The following is an 18,638-nucleotide window of genomic DNA, read 5'->3' as shown; positions in this document are numbered from 1 at the left end:
GCCTCCCCTCCGGCCCCGACTCACCCTAGTAAAGGCGTAACTTTTACCGTTACCAGGCTGTAGTAAAGTGCCCCAACTTCTCTTCTGGGGTGGTGTCAGAGAAGGTCGGGTAGAGAGTTGAAAATTTCATCCTCACTGATTGTTGAGGTCCCATAGCCTGTTGTATCAGTGGAGACCACACAGGAAACAGTAATGTGGCACTCCTGACCCTCCCAGCCAGGGAGATATCAGTAGAGGTATAGTGGAGAGCTGGAAGTCCCACCTTTGCCTAACAGTATTGGGATGCCCTCTTCAGGTGTCAGTGGAGGTCAGCTAGGGATCCTGGACTACCACCCTACCTGGCAGTAATGAGAAGATGCCTCACTCCTCTCCCCTTGCCAAACTACATCAGAGGAATCCTTCTAAAATGAAAAATTTAAATAAGATCCAGTATCTCATAATACCCCAGATGTCTAGGTTTTGAACGAAAATTGCTCATCACACCAAGAACCAAGAAGATCCGAAACGGGCCGGCCCGGTGGCACAGTGGTTAAGTGCGCACGTTCTGCTTCTCATCGGCCCGGGTTTCACCGGTTCGGATCCTGGGTGCGGACATGGCGCTGCTTGGCAAAAGCTGTGCTGTGGTAGGTGTCCCATGTATAAAGTAGAGGAAGATGGGCACGGATGTTAGCTCAGGGCCAGTCTTCCTCAGCAAAAAGAGGAGGATTGGCAGCAGGTGTTAGCTCAGGGGTAATCTTCCTCAAAAAAAAAAAGAATACCAACAACGTGATGACAGAGATGTTAGAATTATCTGACTGATTTTAAAGCAGCCATCATAAAAAGGCTTCAGTGAGTAGTTATGAACATGCTTGAAAAGAAATAAAGAAATAGAAATATAGAAAAAATACAAAGAAGAACCAAATGGAAATTTTAAAACTGGAAAATTACAATAACCAAAATAAAAAAAACTCAATGGATGGACTCAACAGCAGAATAGAGGGGACAGAGGAAAAAATCAGTAACCTTGAAGAGAGGACAATAAATATTACCCATTTTGAAAAACTAGAGGCAATAATCTGAAAAAAATAAAATGAACAGAGCCTCAGGGACCTGTGGTTATAACAGAATATCTAATGTTAATACAATTGGAGTCGCAGAAGAAGAAGAGAAAGAGGGTGGGGTTGAAAAAGTTCTCAAGGATACAATGGCCAAAAAAATCCCCAAATTTGGCAAAAGACAAACCTATAGATTAAGAAGTGGAAGGAAGGCTAAACAGAATAAACTCAAAGAAATCTTCACTGAACATGGGGTCAAACTTCTGGAAACTAAAACCCAAAAAATAAAAATCCTGAAATCCCCTTATAAATGGGGCTAAAACGATTCAAATGATAGTGGATTTCTCATCAGAAACCAAAGAGGCCAGAAGGAACTGGCACATTTTCCAAGTGCTGGATGGAAAGAACTGTCAACCCAGAATCCTATACCCGGTGAAAGTATGTGTCAGAAGTGACGGAGAAATCAGCACATTCTTAGATAAAGGAAAACTAAGAGAATTTGTCACCAGCAGACCTACCCTAAAAGAATGTCTAAGAGAATTTCTTTAACCAGAGAGGAAATGATGAAAAAAAGAATCTTGGAATATAACATCAGGGTAGGCAAAATTATGGGTAAATATGGTAAACTTTCCTTCTCATCTTATGTCTTCCAAATTATGCTTGACAGTTGAAGCAGAAATTATAGTGCTGTCTGATGTGGCTCTAAATGTATGTAGAGAACATATTTGAGACAATTTACAGTATAAACCAGGGAGGGCAGAGGGACATAAAGGGAGGTAAGGTTTCCTCACTTCACAGGAACTGGTAAAATCAATGACACGAGTACATTGTGGTAAATTATGTTTATATAATGTAATACTTAGAGTAACCACTAAAAAAGCTATAGAAATAGATATACTCAAAAACACTATAGATAAACCAAAACAGAATTCTAAAAGACTTCCCAGTAACCCACAAGAAGGCAGGAAAAAGGAAATGGAGAAACATACAGAGAACAAATAGAAAACAAAATACAAAATTATAGACTTAAACCCTAACATATCAATAATCACATCAAATGTAAACAGTCTCAATGTACCAATTAAAAGATATTGGCAGTATGGATTATAAAATATAGCCCAACTATATGCTGTCTGTAAGAAACTCACTTCACATATAGGAATATCAGCAAGTTGCTTGTGGAACTAGCGAGTAGCAGAATGGAAACAGTATGTTACCCTGATACCAAAGTCAGGCAAAGACAGTACACAAGAGGAAACTGTAGACTAGTCTTCCTCATTATAGGCTCAAAGATCCTTAACCAAGTGTTAACAAGTAGAAGTCAGCAATCTATAAAAGGAATTATGCATCATGGCCAAATTGGGTTTATGCTAGGGATGCGAGGCTTGTGTAATATTAAAAAATAATTCAGTGTAACCTACCGTATTCACAAACTAAAGAAGAGTAATCTCATGGTTATATCATCAATCAATGCAGAAAAAGCATTTGATAAAGATCAATATCCATTCATGATAAAACTCTCAGGAAAATAGGAATAGAAGAGAATTTCCTGAACTTTATAAAGAACATGTATAAAACCTTCAACTAACGTGATACTTAAAAGTGAAGGACTGACTGCTTTCCCCTAAGCTCAAGAACAAGGCAGGGATGCCCTCTTACTGCTCTTACTCCACACAGTGCTGGAAGTTCCAGCTAGTGGAATAAAGCAAGAAGAGGAAGTTAAAAGGCATATAAATCAGAAAGGAAAAAATAATAAAATTGTTCCTATTTGTGGTTGACATGACTGTGTGTAGAAAATCCCAAGGAATCTACACAATAAACTCCTAGAACTCATAAATGAGTTCAGCAAGGTCACAGGATATAAGATAAATATGTAAAAAATCTTATTTTATTGGGGCTGGCCTGGTGGCATAGTGATTAGGTTTGCATGCTTCTCTTTGGTGGCCAGGGATTTGCAGGTTCAGATCCTGGATGCAGACCTACACACTGCTCATCAAGCCATGCTGTGGTGGCGTCCCACATATAAAATAGAGGAAGATTGTCACAGATGTTAGCTCAGGGACAATCTTCCTCAAGCAAAAAAGAGGAAAGTTGGCAACAGATGTTAGTTCAGGGCCAATCTTCCTCACCAAAAGAAAAAAAAAATCTTTTATTTCTATATATTTGCAATAAACATGTGGACATTGAAATTAAAAATACAGTACTACTTGATACAGTATCTTAGTATTGCTCACAAAAGAATTTTAAATACTTAGATGTAAATCTAACCAAATAGGTAAAGTACTTGTATACTGAAAATTTTAAAATGCCAGTGAAATAAATCAAAGAAGATTTAAATAAATGGGGAGGCATACTGTGTTCATGAATTGAAAGACTCAACATAGTAAATATGTCAGTTGTCCCCAAATTGATAGACAGATTTAATGCAATTAAGTAAAAAGTCCAGCAGGACTTTTTGTCTATATAACCAAGATTATTCTAAAATGTATATGAAAAGGCAGTAGACATGGAATAGCTAAAACAATTTTGAAAAAGAGGAATCACTCTACGCAGTTTCAAGACATGCTGTATAGCTACAGGAATCAAGATTGTGTGGTATTGCTGGAGGAATAAACTGGTAGATCAATGGAACAGAACAGACGGCCCAGAAATAGAACCACAGAGAGGTGCCCACTGACTTCTGAGAGAAGTGCAAGAGCAGTTCAGTGGTGGAAAGATATCCAAAGGCTCTAGCATCATTTGTTGAAAAGGCTGTGCGTAGGCAAAACACAAAACAAAACAAAACTCAAACGTCACACCGTGTAAAAAAATTAACTCAAAATGGTTCACAGACTTAAATGTAAAACATGAAACTATAAAACGTTTAGGAAGAAACAGAGAAAATTACCAAAATCTAGAACTAGGCAAAGAGTTGGCTTTGACACAAAAAGCACAATCCATAAGGGTAAAAATCGATCAGTTGGACTTCATCAAAATTGGAAACTTTTATTCTACAAAAGACCATGTTATTAGGATGAAAAGACAGACTACAGACTGGGAGAAAGTATTTGTAAGCCACATATCCAACAAAGGACTAGTTTCCAGAATATAGAAAGAACTTTCCAAACTCAACAGTGAAAAATCACACAATCCAATTAGAAAATGGGCTGAAAACAAGGAGAGATATTTAACCAAGGAAGATATAAAAATGGCAGATAAGCACAGACAAGATGTTTGCCATATTTAGTCATCAGGCACAGTGGCTAGGGACTTAAAGCCACAGTGACTTACTGTCACACACCTATCAGAAGAACTGAAATAGAAAGCTGTAATGATGCCGAGTGTGGTGAGGGTACAGAGAGACTGGATTACTCATGCATGCGTTGCTGGTAAGAGTGTGAAACAGTACAGTACCCTGGAGAACAGTTGGCAGTTTCTTCTTAAAAACTTAACATGCACTTACCATACAGTCTAGAAACTGCACTCTTAGGCATTTATCCCAGAGAAATGAAAGTTTATGTTCACACACAAACCTGTATGTGAATGTTTATAGCAGCTTTAGTCATAATAGCCCCAAACTAGAAATAACCCCAAAGTCCTTCAATGGGTGAGTGGTTAAACTGTGTACATTCGTACCATGGAATATTCCTCAGCAGTAAAAGGAAATGAACTAATGGTACATGCAATAACCTGGGTGAAACTGCAGATAATTACATTGAGTGAAAAAGCCAATCTCATAAGGTTACATACATACCGTATAATTCCATTTATATAAAATTCTTGAAATGACAAGATTATAGAAATGTAGAACAGTTTAGTGGTTGCTAGAGGTTCCTATGGAAGTGAGAATAGGGTAGGGTGGAAGTTGCTATAAAAGGACATGAGGAATCCTTGCAGTGATGGAAATACTCTGTACCTTAACTATAAATGTCAGTATCCTGGTTGTGATATTGTACTACCGTTTTGCAAGGTGTTAACCATTGGGGGAACATGGGTAAAGGGTACTTGAGATCTGTCTGTATTAATCATTACAACTGCATGTGAATCTATAGTTATTTCAAACTAAAAACTTGAATTAAAAAATTGATTACTGAGGGGCTGACCTGGTGGTGTAATGGTTAAGTTTGCATGCGCCACTTCAGTGGCCTGGGTTTGCAGGTTTGGTTCCTGGGTGCAGACCTAGCACCACTCGTCAAGCCATGCTGTGGCAGAATCCCACATAAAATAGAAGATTGGCGCAGATGTTAGCTGAGTGACAATCTTCCTCAAGCAAAAAGAGGAAGATTGGCAACAAGTGTTAGCTCAAGGCCAGTCTTCCTCACACACACACATACAAAAATTGATCACTGAATTGTAGAGTCTAGGTGGTTGATATACAGGTATTCACTATAAAATGCTTTCAAATTTACTGTGTATAGTCAGCCCTCTGTATCCGCAGGTTCCAAATCCACAGATTCAGTCATCCTTGGATCGCAAGGCCTACAATGGTTGTGTCTGTACTGAACATGTACAGTGTTTTTCTTGTCATTATTCCCTAAACAATACAGTACAACAAGTATTTACTTACCATTTACATTGTATTAGGAAGTAAACGTAATCTAGAGGTGATTTAAAGTATATGGGAGGATTCGCATAGGTTATATGCCAATACTATGCCATTTTGTATAAGGGACGTGAGCATCGCTGGATTTTGGTATCCGTGGGGGTCCTGGAACCAGTCCCGTGCAGATACCAAGGGATGACTGCATTTGAGAATTTCTGTAATAAAATATAAGTGAAAACAGATTTCTCATATCTGTAGAAGCAGTGCGTCACCATTACATCTTTATAATACTATAATATATATGTTAAATGACAGTTTGAAAAACAAATCCAGAAATCCCACACATGGGTCTTTGTCCAAGTGAAATCAACTTACATTCACACAAAAACCTGTGCACAAATGTTTATAATGGCTTTATTCACAATCATCAAAAACTGGAAACAGCTGTAATCCCTTAGCTGGGGAGTGGATAAACAAACGGATACATCCTGTGATAGAATGCTACTCAGCGTTAAAAAGGAACTCACTGCTAACACAGGCAACATGATGAATGTCGAATGTGCTCTCTAAGTGAAAGAAGCCGGGCTTAAAAGATTGCATTCAGTGTAGTTCCGTTTATATGACATTCCTGCAAAGAGAGTATAGAGGCGAAAATCAGATTAGTGTTTGCCCGGGGCTGGGACCAGGGCACACAGTGGTTCAGGGCTTGAGAGAGCTGTTCTGTGTTTTGATTTTCTTGCTGGTTACACAGCTGTGTCAGTTAACCAAAACTCAGAGAACTGTACACAAAAGAGGATGAATTTTACTATATGTAAATTGTGTATTAATTTTTAATAATGAAAAAGTGTGGCCATTGCTGAGGGAGACCAGTATCTTGACTAAAAATAAGCAAAATCACAGGTAATTTTAGTAAATACTTTTCAAATGACACATGTTCATCTTCTCTCCTATCAGTACCCACCCTTTCTCATACTCTCTTTTCCCAGTTATAAATCTTCTCTAATGTTTTGATGTAAAATTCACACATACTAGAGGTGAAAAAACAAATTGGAAGGATTAGTTATTTTACTACAGCATAAAATTAAACTCTGAAGTTGATATGTTTAATTATTAGTCTATGTTGAAAGTACAAATTGAGTTCAGAAAATGAATTACAGTGGCTATTGGGAAAGATGTGGCCATTTTTACTAAAAAGTGTTTCACTAGAAGCCAACAGGATGAAAGAGATGCTAAAAAAGTGTAATATCATCTTAGCCTCCACAAAGGTAAATATTCAATGAGGAAAGTAATGTTTACACTTTTAGCTTTATTCTATCACAGCTGGGATATCTTAGATCTGTCAACTAAAGTAACTCAGAGAGACTGGATAGCTGCCCGTGAGTTTGTGAAGGCTGTTGTGTGGAAGAGGCAATAGATGGACCTCGTGTTGCTCTGAGGATACAGTTGTGATAGATGTCACGAGGAAGTAGATAGGTTTTATACTTAGAAGTATGGACTTCGTGACAACCAGACCAGTACGAAAATGAACTGGAACTACCTCTGGAATATTAGGCACTCTGCTTTGAAATGTTCAGAGACACACAGTGTCCGTTCTCTGGACTTAGGTACCCTGTAGATTGACTTTATTTTGTATCTCATTTTACGGTTTTAATATACTGTTTATATGTGTCATTCCAAATGTCTTCTCCAGGCTAAGCTTCCTCAGCTTTCCTTCTCTCATACAGTTCTTTGACCATCAGTCCTTCTGGTCCTTCCTTGTCTCTCTAGTAAGCAGTGCGCCTGGTAAAACAGGGTGGTATTTGTCGTGACCTGTCTTCTAGCCTGTCCACATGTTAGCAGGTGGTACTGCTATCTTTTATATCTGACTGTCTATAGACCCAGTCTTAAACTTTTGTTCTCATTTTCCACAATTTTAACTATGTGCTTTTAAATTTTTTATTTAGTGCCTTGAATAGTACCTGAACATAGTAGGCATACTTGAATGGATGAATTTCACCCTCTGTTGCGTGTTTTCACAAAGGTAACAATGGTTCACATTGAGGTTACTTGAAACATGCAAAACCTTCTAACTAGTTGTTTTTTTCTTTCTATACAGGAATTTCGGCAGAAAGTAATGCTGGGAACTCCTTTCCTAGTTATTTGGCTGGTTGGGTTTATAGCAGACCTAAATATTGATTCTTGGCTCATTAAAGGGCTAATGTATGGTGGTGTTTGGGCTACAGTACAATTTCTTTCAAAGTAAGTATGTTGTTTTTAACTATATTTTAACTTTACATGAGGGAGTATAATTTGGACCTGCTATATAAAATTAATGTTTTGTATGTTAGAACATTGGCTTTGTGTAACATGTTTGATCTTAATTTAATCTTAAAAAATTTTGGCAAATTTGTGTGTGAAATCTTTTAAAATTTTAACATTGTTAAAATGTTCCTAAAGGTGCTTTCAGTGACAAAGTCTAGCATCTAATTTGTAAGGCTGAAATGGTTTTAAAACATTTTGGTAGACGTGTACTTGCATTTGTTGAACTCTAAATGTAATATACATGGTGCTTGTTTTTAGGTAATCATAATGCTTGAGCTTACCTTTCCATACGAGTTATATTTTCTTTCATCATAGGCAGTATGTAAGAAAGAGGTTTGATTTTTAGGAGCAAAGTAGAGTCTAAGCATGTAAAGTAGGCTCCGTTTTTTCTTTTTAATTTTCTCTCTCTTTTTTCTTTAAACATTATGATCATTCCATTTTCTTTCGGTCCGTAGATTTCCACTTAATTTCCATTCCTTTAGTACCTTGTTTTTACCTAAATTTCAAAAAAGAGTTCTGAAAATAACACACAGAGACAAAAATGACTTGTAACACACTTGTGTTAACTCTCAAAAAGGGGCTTAATTCTGGGTAATTAATCTCAATTTTAGTATTTCTAGGAGTTCCAAGGGCTATTATAAATAGGAAATCACCAAGACTTTCTATTTAGTCTACATGAATGATTGATCCTGCTTATGTTTTAATAAGATTTATTTTTCCTAAATTCTAAATACTGTAAATAGTGACCTTCAATTCCACTAAATTGTAGCCAGTTCATTCTGTTTGAAAAGAGGTGCTGAAGCTTAATGGGAGTGTGTAGGTAAAGAGAAATGAGGAAACAGAGAAAATATGAGGATTGCTTTCTACTCATGTGTCAAAATTATAGTATCTTTGGTGAATAATACGCTGAATGATACAGTTATATATGTAGTCATGTGTCATTAACTATGGGATATGTTCTGAGAAATGTGTTGTTAGGTGATTTCGTCGTTGTGTGAACATCATACCACGTACTTACACAAACCTAGAGGGCATAGCCTACTACACACCTAGCTGTGTGGTATGAATCTTGTGGGACCGCTGTTGTGTATATGTGGTCCGTTGACCAGAACGTTGTTATGCGGCACGTGACTGTATGCTAAAGTGAATTGTTGATTTAAAAGAAGAGGAATAGCCTGAAATCCTGAAGGTGAAAAGTAAAGGGAATATAATTTTAAGTCTTGGTGAACTAAAAGGAGCTCAGAATCTTGCCGAGTCATTCATCTGTGAACTCATTTATTATTGATTACTGTGAAAACAGCCTTAGGAGTTAAGTATCCTGGACTTCTGGATTTTAGTTAAACCAGAGTTTGCTATGTAGAATGTGTGTCTAATTTTCATTTAGATAAATAAAGATTCATTTTTACAGTGAAATATAGAGCTCAAATTTTACAAAACTTGTGTTTTCCAGATCCTTTTTTGATCATTCAATGCATAGCGCATTGCCCCTTGGAATATATTTGGCAACCAAATTCTGGATGTATGTGACGTGGTTCTTTTGGTTTTGGAATGATATCCTTTGGTTATAAAGATCGTATCTAAAGCAATTTTTGTTTGTTTTTAAACAAATGTTTAATAGTAATTTAACATTGGGACCGAACTACTCACGATTTGCTGTATTAAAAAAGTATTCTTAGAAAAATAAGTGGGAACTAATGTAAATATTGTTTTTAAATGTTTTATATTGAATAGCTTGCTTTTGAAAGCTGCTTTAGATAACAACATCAGTAATAATAGCTGCCATTTACTGAGTGTTTAAGGGCATTTTCTTGAATACTTTGTACTCATTTAACATACATCCTATATTTTAGTATTGTTATCTCCATTTTATTGATGGGAAAATTTAAGTTTAAACAGGGTAAGCTGTCATCCTTGCTCAGCGCCACATGGCTGGCTTCTGGGAAAGCTGGGAAAGAAATACGTACTTGTTTGACTCTATAACACGTGTTCTAAACCTTTCTACTAAACTTCTGATTTTCATGTTTTAGTATCAAACTTTTCTCTAAATATTTTCTTAATTTCACAACTTATTTTGCTGTGGTCGGTAACGGTTAATTTTCTCTTTTGCTTCATGGAAGGCATGTAATGCTGTATCTTCAAATGTTTACTAACGAGCAAATTATTTCAATGTAGTATACTTTTAAAAAGTAACGTAGTTGGAAATTATGAATGTGTGTGTGTGAAGATGTGTGTGTATCAAAGAAATAAGACCAGTGTCAACTTTTGGTATTGTTACATAGGTCAATCAGTAGGGCAGTCTGATTTATTATAATAAATAAATTATTATAATAAATAAATTTCATGTTTGTTCATCATTTTTCAAAACATAAAGTATATAAAATACGTTTTAAACAGTATGCAGCTCTCGGGGACTTGTAACTGTTCTGAATGAGTTTAATTAATACGTGGTTTCACTTCCCAGTCTTGCGTGGTATAATACTGTATTCTTTTTGTTCAGTTGTTTTGTATTTTAATTGAAAACAAAACATGCTTATTTTACTTTTGAGAGTGAGGCACAGAATTGAAGCTACACTTGTAGTTCTTTTATTCTTACAGCATTATGTGATTACTTTCAGAAAGTATACTACTTTTAAAATACTTTCTGGGCATAAGTATCTATTGAAATTTTTCCATGTGGCAGTTTTCGCTAGCTCATTCTGGGTTAGTATTATACCTTGACATAAAAATTGTTTTTCAAGGATTTATTGAGTATTAGAATTGTGTTATTGGGACATTTGATATGAATAAAACAGATCTGCTTATTTTCATTACCTCATCTGTTTTAGATGTATAAAAAACACTGACCTCTGAAATGACTTTAGTATTCCAGACATATTTTCTAACTTTGTTTCCTAAATTGGACAGTAAATTTTATGTTCAAGGAAAAAAGTCAGATTCACGTCTCAAAATAATTTTAGACTGTTGCCGTACTCTTAGTCTGTTATGCGTGTAAGTGAGAAAGGCAGAAAAATTAGTAAATTACCAAATAATGAAAACTTTACGCCAGACAAAAATAACCAAAGCAAAAAGTAACACATGTTGGAGAGGTTGTGGAGAAAAAGGAACCCTCATCCACTGCTGGTGGGAATGCAAACTGGTGCAGCCACTACGGAAAACAAAAAATTAAAAATAGAAATACCATATGACCCAGCCATCCCACTACTGGGTATCTATCCAAAGAGCTTGAAGTCAGCAATTCCAAAAGTCCCATGCACCCCAATGTTCACTGCAGCATTGTTTACAATAGCCAAGACGTGGAAGCAACCTAAGTGCCTATCAACTGATGATTAGATAAAGAAGATATGGTGTACACACACACACACGCACGCACATGCGCACACACACACACGATGGAATACTACTCAGCCGTAAAAAAAGGATAAAATCATCCCATTCACAACAACATGGGTGGACCTTGAGGGTATTATGTGAAGTGAAATAAGCCAGATAGAGAAAGACAGTCTCTGTATGACTCCACTCATATGTGGAAGTTACACATGTAGACAAAGAGAACAGATTAGTGGTTACCAGGGGAAAGGGGGGTGGGCACAAAGGGTGAAGTGGTGCACCTACAACGGTACGACTGAAGTTTCACAAGGTTGTAAACGTATCATAATCTTTTTTTTTTTTTCTTAAATTTCACTTCTTTGTTTTGTTTTGACTCTTTTTTTAAGATTGGCACCTGAGCTAACAACTGTTGCCAGTCTTTTTTTTTGCTTTTTCTCCAAAAATCCCCCCAGTACATAGTTGTATATTTTAGTTGTGGGTCCTTCTAGTTGTGGCATGTGGGATGCTGCCTCACCATGGCCTGATGAGTGGTGCCATGTCTGTGCCCAGGATCAGAAGCAGCGAAACCCTGGGCCACTGAAGCGGAGCACGCAAACTTAACCACTCGGCCACGGGGCCAGCCCCACTATCATAATCTTAATAAAAAGTAAAAAAAAAAAAAAACAATAAAACCTTTATGCCAGAGAGTTTTATATAGTATAATTTGAATCTTTTGCTTTGCTTTATTTGGAGAGAGTATAAAATAGCTTTGCAAGTTTCTGAAGCTGGGGAGTTGAGAATGTGAAAGGTAGATTTTGAAGGGAAGGCTAGAACAATCAAGTCTATTTAACTTTCCCTATTTGAATAATTCTGGCTTTAAAATAGAATGGCATATAATTCATTTTTTAAATGCATTGAGTAAATTTCACATGTTAATTTTTCGAATAAGAATTGTAGTATGAGCAGTGAGCATACTAAGTTCTATACTTGTCTGTAACGGAGGGCTGGTCCTAGTGCTCTCTCACAGAATTCTTGAAAAGTGGAATATACTATAGTGTAGGACATACCTGACATGTGAAGTGTTGCATAAGTGCATATTATTGTTTATGCATGACTCTTAAATCTAGTTAAGTTTGTGTCCAAATGGACTTTAAATGTGCATTTATAGTTTCTTTTGAATGTATGTGTATGTGTGCGTGATATTCATGGAATGTAGAATGAAATCACAAATTTAAATTCTGATTATCCAAAAAAACTTGACACTTCTCTATGTTATAAAAGAACATATATATATCTAGGCCCTGTATGATTTTAGAGCTACATTTTTTGTTTTTTGGTATTAAATTTTTGAGACCAGAGAGTGGAGCAGAAAGGGAACAGAAAGGAGCCTGGAATAATTTATAATGGAAGCACAAAGGCTGTTAGACAGGAAGGAGCTCTGAGGCTCATAATACGAGGCCAGGATTAAGGTGCAGCGAGAGAACGCAGCAGCTGGCAGGGTCCACCGCTCTGCTGTCCTCAGCCTCTTTGTTGTTGCTTTTACCACTTGCCTCATGCAACTCATGATTACATATCCATAATTAAAGCTGGTTAGACTAGTTTTGAAAAATAGAGTTAGAGTCAATTTTCATTATTCACAGTACTTATGTTCTGTAAAGTCTCTGTGAATACTGAATTAGCAAATACTGAACCTATTACTCCTGGGGGAAGAAGGTGGTTAGATTACTGCAACATGTTTGTCAACCAGTCACTACATAACCTTGTTTTACATGTTTCTGTTTAAACATCAAATTTAATATTTATTGTTGATCATTAACGTTCAACTCATGGCCAACAGCACTATAACCTATGCCTGAACAAAGCATATCTGACACACACATTGTAAGGCACGCATTTCTCAGTCTTCTTGCACTTACAAACATTAGACAGCATTTGAGCACTACACTTGGAGGCCATTTTAAAAAGCAGAATCATCAGGGGCTGGCCCAGGGGCGGAGCAGTGGGGTTCGCATGCTCTGCATCCGTGGCCCAGGTTCGCTGGTTTGGATCCCGGGCACAGACCTATGCACCACTTGTCAAGCCACGCTGTGCCAGGCGTCCCACATATAAAGTAGAGGAAGATGGGCATGGATATTAGCTCAGGGCCAATATTCTTCAGAAAAGAAAAAGCAAAATCATCAACAAAGAGCACAAAAACTGCGAAAAATGTGGGACTAAATAGACCACGGAAAGGACACTTGTTTACAGCATGAGAGAGTTGAAACAGGAAGGCAGAGTGTCACCTTGTCGACTCAGCTGGGAATGTGTGTGAAGGAGATTCTTACATTTGCCGCTTTGTGCATGTCCACGGATGACTGAAAAGCACCGTGAGTGTTGATTGTGGGGTAACAGATCAGTTGTAATGAGTTGGCCTGAGGATCACCTGTGTGAACCTTTAGTTTTCATAATATGATATCCAATAAGCATTTTGTGGTGATAATAAATTTCATGTTGATAGAAACTTTTAATAAATAAGTTCTTATTCTTTTCTACTATTCATTAATTATCACCCCATATGTACTTTACATTAATTCAGTGCTTTTTTGTGTATAGCTCTTTCAGATACATTGTTTTACTTGTTTCTCAGAATAATTCTTTGAGACTAAAAAACAAACCACACAAATCATAATGCTGTTTTCTAACTGATGGAAAAACGGAAGTTCAGAGAAGTTGTACGTCTTGCTCAAAATCACGTAGGTGATTATCAAGGGTCTGGGGTAGAACCCAGCTTTTTGCCCTGAGACAGTGTATCTTCAGATGTCTTTATGTTAGACTCTGAGCATGATTTTAAATTCATAAAGCCCCCTCAAAAGCAATTTGACAACCTGTAGAAAGAGCTTTAAATCTCTCTTAATGATTTCTTATTCGTAAGTAAATAATCAGAGATATGATCAAAGATTTATTTACCAGGATGTTTATTATTGTACTATTAGGATAGGGAAAAAATGGAAACAACCTGAATAGGGGGATAGTTCTATCAGTTACACTACATAACAGTATGGGCTAAAATAGCAATTAAAATACTTTGCTAAGATTTAGGGGCTGGCCCAGTGGCATAGTGGTTAAGTTTGCATGCTCTGCTTTAGTGGCCCGGGGTTCGCAGGTTCAGATTGTGGGAGTGGACCTACACACCACTCATCAAGCCGTGCTGTGGTGGCATCTCACTTACAAAATAGAGGAAGATTGGCTCAGATGTTAGCTCAGCGACAATCTTCCTCAAGCAAAAAGAGGAAGATTGGCAACAGATGTTAGCTCAGGGCCAATCTTCCTCACCAAAAAAGAAAAAAAGCTTTTCTAGGATTTAATGATATGAGCTGATACTTAAAGTGTATATAATAAGCAAAAACATTATATTTATGGAGTGATTCTAATTTTGAAATGCAAAAAGGATAAGAGTGGCAAGTGAGTACATATAATTTTAGCTGTGGTTGTCTCTGGGTGTTGGATTCATGAGTAGTTTTATCTTGTTTCTTGTCCTTTTATTTATTTGAAAATTTTGTTTATTGACCATATAATATAATAATCATAATAATCAACTGTAAAATTCATTGTCATAGCCAGGACAGTCAACTGTGGTTGGCACCACTTTTGAAATATTGATTATTTCATTATAGAAGGTTATTAGATTTCTATTTCTATTTCTATTTCATTCTATAGGTTATTAGAAATTTTATGTCTAAAAATAAATCATTTTTCAGTTATATTTTAAGTTAAATTAAGTTTTTAAACTAAAGATAGACATGAAGAACTTTTAGAGCCTGGGATGATTACATATATAAAAATGAGGAGAGTGTAAAATTATCATTTTCCTCTATGCATTTTCCTTTTAACCATTCTTTTCTATAGTTTACTCTTAGGACTCCTTCAGTTTACTGTGTATTTTTCCTAGTTTCCTTCTAATATCCTCTAAGCTTTTTAATACCTATCTTCCAGTACCCAATCACCACCTTCTATGAATTCCAAAAATATTGCTATATTCTTGTATATCTTTTTTTGTGCGCTTGTGCAAAAGTTCTCTGAAGTCACTAAAGATATTCTATTTAAGATATTATCCTGTGTATTTGACACTGTGTATAATGAATGATGGGGAGGAGCAGTATCTTTCTTGCCTATTAGAGAAGCCATTGCTTCGGCGTACTCTTTCCTCGTTCAGTTGTGGTATCAGCCTTGACATTGCTGGCTCACATGGCAAGGAGAGAGCGAGAGAGATCTCTCCCTCTTCTTTCACTTATAGGGCCGTAGGCTTGTCGGCTTAGAGTCCTACCCTTATGACCAAATTTAACCTTAATTACCTCCTAAAGACCCTGTCTGCAGATCCAGTCACATTAGAGTTCAGGGCTTCAGCATGTGGATTTGGTGGGGGCCCTATTTAGTGTCAGAGGACCCGGGTGAGATTGATGCAGATTCTGACTTTGTCTTCTCATCTGCGTTTTTCAGACTGCTTCTACAGGTGGAGGCAGGATTAAGAACTACGCAGACAGCCTGCCTCCCCAGAATCTTCTTCTTTCCTTGACTTCCAGCGTGAACTCTGTGGTATACTGTGGCTTGTCCCCTTTCCAAAGTTGTTCTGGTATTTGGCTGGGCAGTTGGTTTGTTTGATTTACTATTTTTGGTTCATTTTGTAGGGTATTATGATAAGTTAGAGCTGCATTTCACAGCAGGTATCGAAGTAACATCCAAGTAGAGTAGAGAGTTAAATGTAAAAAAATAATTCCATAAACATTTAAAAACATCGATGACAAATACTTGTTTTATCTCCAGTTGGAGGACTGTTTACAATAGAATAACACTTCTTTTGCCTCTAAAATTGGCAACACTTTTTTCTTCACTCAATGATCAGTATATGTTGCTAGTGTGGTTATAAATTGGTATATCTTTCTGGAAATAATCTGACAGTATAAAATATATATCAAGCCTTAAAAATGTTCATACCTGAAGATACTGTTCCCATAATATTTAGTGAATTAGGACATTCTGCTCAGTGCTTCGAGGAAGCAGAATAGCATTGATAATAGGAGCCTGGGTTTTAGTATCAGCTCCACCTCTAATTCTCTCTTAACCTTAGACTACTTAATTAACCTCTCTCTCAGTTTTGTCACCTGTAAAGTGGGGATAGCAGCAGAATTTATCATAGGATTCTTGTGCAGCTTAAATGGCACATAATTGGTGATTAATGTATTTATTTTATTAGTGTTAATAAATACACTATGGTCCCAATTATGATAAAAAACACACTGCCAAGTAAGAGAAGACATCTCTGGGTGGAATTATTGTTTTTCTCTTTATACTTCTTAGTGTTTTTTTAATTTTCATCAGGAATAAAGGTTGTTTTAAACCTTTACCAAAAAACTCATGCTATTTATAGAGAATGCCTATTTCAGTTAAATTTTTAAAATTAACTGGTCTGAACCTGTTGCTGAAGCTAATTTCAAACCACCATTTGAAGATACCTAATCTCTTTGCCTTTAAAGAACAAGCAAAGAAATTCTTTAAGTTCATCTGATGTTTAATTCCTGAATAAATCCCTTTGAAATCTATAATCATTTATTGAGCTGGTAGTTAGCCCCTTACAAATTTAATCCTGGCTATAAGAACCTGACCTGTTATTTACTTGTCAGCAACTTTTTGAAACTTACAGTAAGTAAAGGTACTGCCCCTAAAAAATGCCAGGGTTTCAGCATTCTTCACACATACATTTACTCTTTATTCTCAAGAGATTTTTAGCTGGTGGAGCAGCTGAAAATTTGACTTCCTATTTATTCTGTGCTTATTGTATCAGTGGATTTTGTGGAATACGGATGGTGGAAGTGGGGAGAAAATAAAGGACTGGAAAAAGAGACATCACTTTTGTATATGGCAGGTGATAGTAACTACTCTTATCTTCTTCCTTTTTTTCTCCTGTATTTTAAGCGATTTTTGAGTGTTTTGGTAATTAGCGAACAAATATATGATCATTTCATTCAAGAAGCTGTTCTTTTTATCTTTGCTTCATAAGAAATATAAATAGTGAGTATACATGATAATGTCAAAAAATCTTACAAGATTCTTATATGATGCTTGTACCTACATAAAATATTGAAAATGATATTTGAGTAGCCCAGATATTTTTTCTCATAACTGTGTTGCTTTGGCAACATTGCTTTATTTCTCCTAGTGTTATTTAAAATAGTCTTTGACTTTTCACTTATATTTATAAATACCTAGTAGATTTCTTATGTTTTCATTAGGTAGAAAAATGTGAACATAGAAACTATTTTTATTTTAAGCAAGTTTATAAATATCTTTTCTACAATTAAAGTCAACTTGAATGTGTTCAAAAAAGGCAACAGAGTATTTAAAAGCAATCTTTAAAATAGATGGGTGTGATAACTGAAGTGTTTGTAGATATATAAAGATTTTAATGCATATAGATACAGTAATATGTTAATAACTTTGAACATGAGAAGTCCCTTCATTTTTGTCAAAAGAAATAATGATCATTTAAAAATAATGTGTTCACTGAATTTTTAATGTATTCACTGATTTTTAAAAAGTATCACATAAGCCTAACCTACATGATTTACAGTTGGTAAAGAAGTCATTATTTTTACTTTTTGTGTTAAGTAATATAATGGAAAAATGTATCTATTTTGATGTAATAGATAAACTAGGTTGTATTTTTTTGATGGTAGGTGGTTTTTTGTGTGTGGTAAAATTTTGTGGATTCTAAGTTTACCTATAATCGTAACTCATTTATCGTTGCTTCTTTATATTCCTTGACTTCAGGCACATCTCAACTTTTTATTTATCCACCTTCCATTCCTTGCTAATAGTGTTGCACTTTTCTACAATTTTGGAAAATCTTGGAAATCAGATCCAGGGATTATTAAAGCTACAGAAGAACAAAAGAAAAAGGTAGCAAGATACAATCTAACTAGTCACATGTGTTTAACTGCCAAATTATCAGTGTTTATAGCAGATAGAGCACAAAGGAAGAAACTGTTTTTTAGAATATGGAGAAGTTTCAAACCAAACTGAGATCATGTGTAGTTTCTGCTCACCCTGGTGCTCTTGTGATCCTGTCCTTAACGCTTCCATGACGTTTTATAATTTCTTGTTTCTCTCCGTATAGGGCTACTGTGATTGCTTTGAGGGACGAATACAATATTTTAAACATTTCTATAAACCCTCAGCAAATAATAACGCATTCACTAAATGTTTGTTGAAATACGGTATAAACTTGAAGGCCAATAAATTGGTTGATAATGCAGATATATTGTTCCAATAACTGAAATATTTGTATTTATGATCCAGGGAACCCCCTCATCTATGACCCAGGTACTTAGGAAACCAAATTTATAATCTAAAGATGGCACGTAAGTAGAGACTTGGACAAGAGGCATTTAGATTATCTTAAGAGCTCTTTTATACAGTTTCTGAAAGCAAAACAAATCCTG

At 36.0% G+C, this 18,638-nt stretch overlaps 1 protein-coding gene across 2 annotated transcripts in view; it reads left to right on the top strand.

Moving 5' to 3' along the window:
• ZDHHC17 (zinc finger DHHC-type palmitoyltransferase 17) overlaps positions 1-18,638 on the top strand; it is a 109,086-nt gene that overhangs the window by 50,832 nt on the left and 39,616 nt on the right. For both annotated transcript variants that reach the window (XM_046646108.1, XM_046646107.1), the window contains exons 9-11: positions 7,652-7,794; positions 9,308-9,408; positions 17,972-18,096. In XM_046646108.1, the coding sequence (XP_046502064.1) occupies positions 7,652-7,794; positions 9,308-9,408; positions 17,972-18,096 (369 nt within the window). The remainder of the gene's footprint in view (positions 1-7,651; positions 7,795-9,307; positions 9,409-17,971; positions 18,097-18,638) is intronic.

The sequence above is a fragment of the Equus quagga genome, chromosome 19 (assembly GCF_021613505.1).
Source record: "Equus quagga isolate Etosha38 chromosome 19, UCLA_HA_Equagga_1.0, whole genome shotgun sequence".
Taxonomy (NCBI): domain Eukaryota; kingdom Metazoa; phylum Chordata; class Mammalia; order Perissodactyla; family Equidae; genus Equus; species Equus quagga.
The sequence above is the reverse complement of the archived record's forward strand: the minus strand, read 5'-3'. Positions and strand labels throughout refer to the sequence as shown.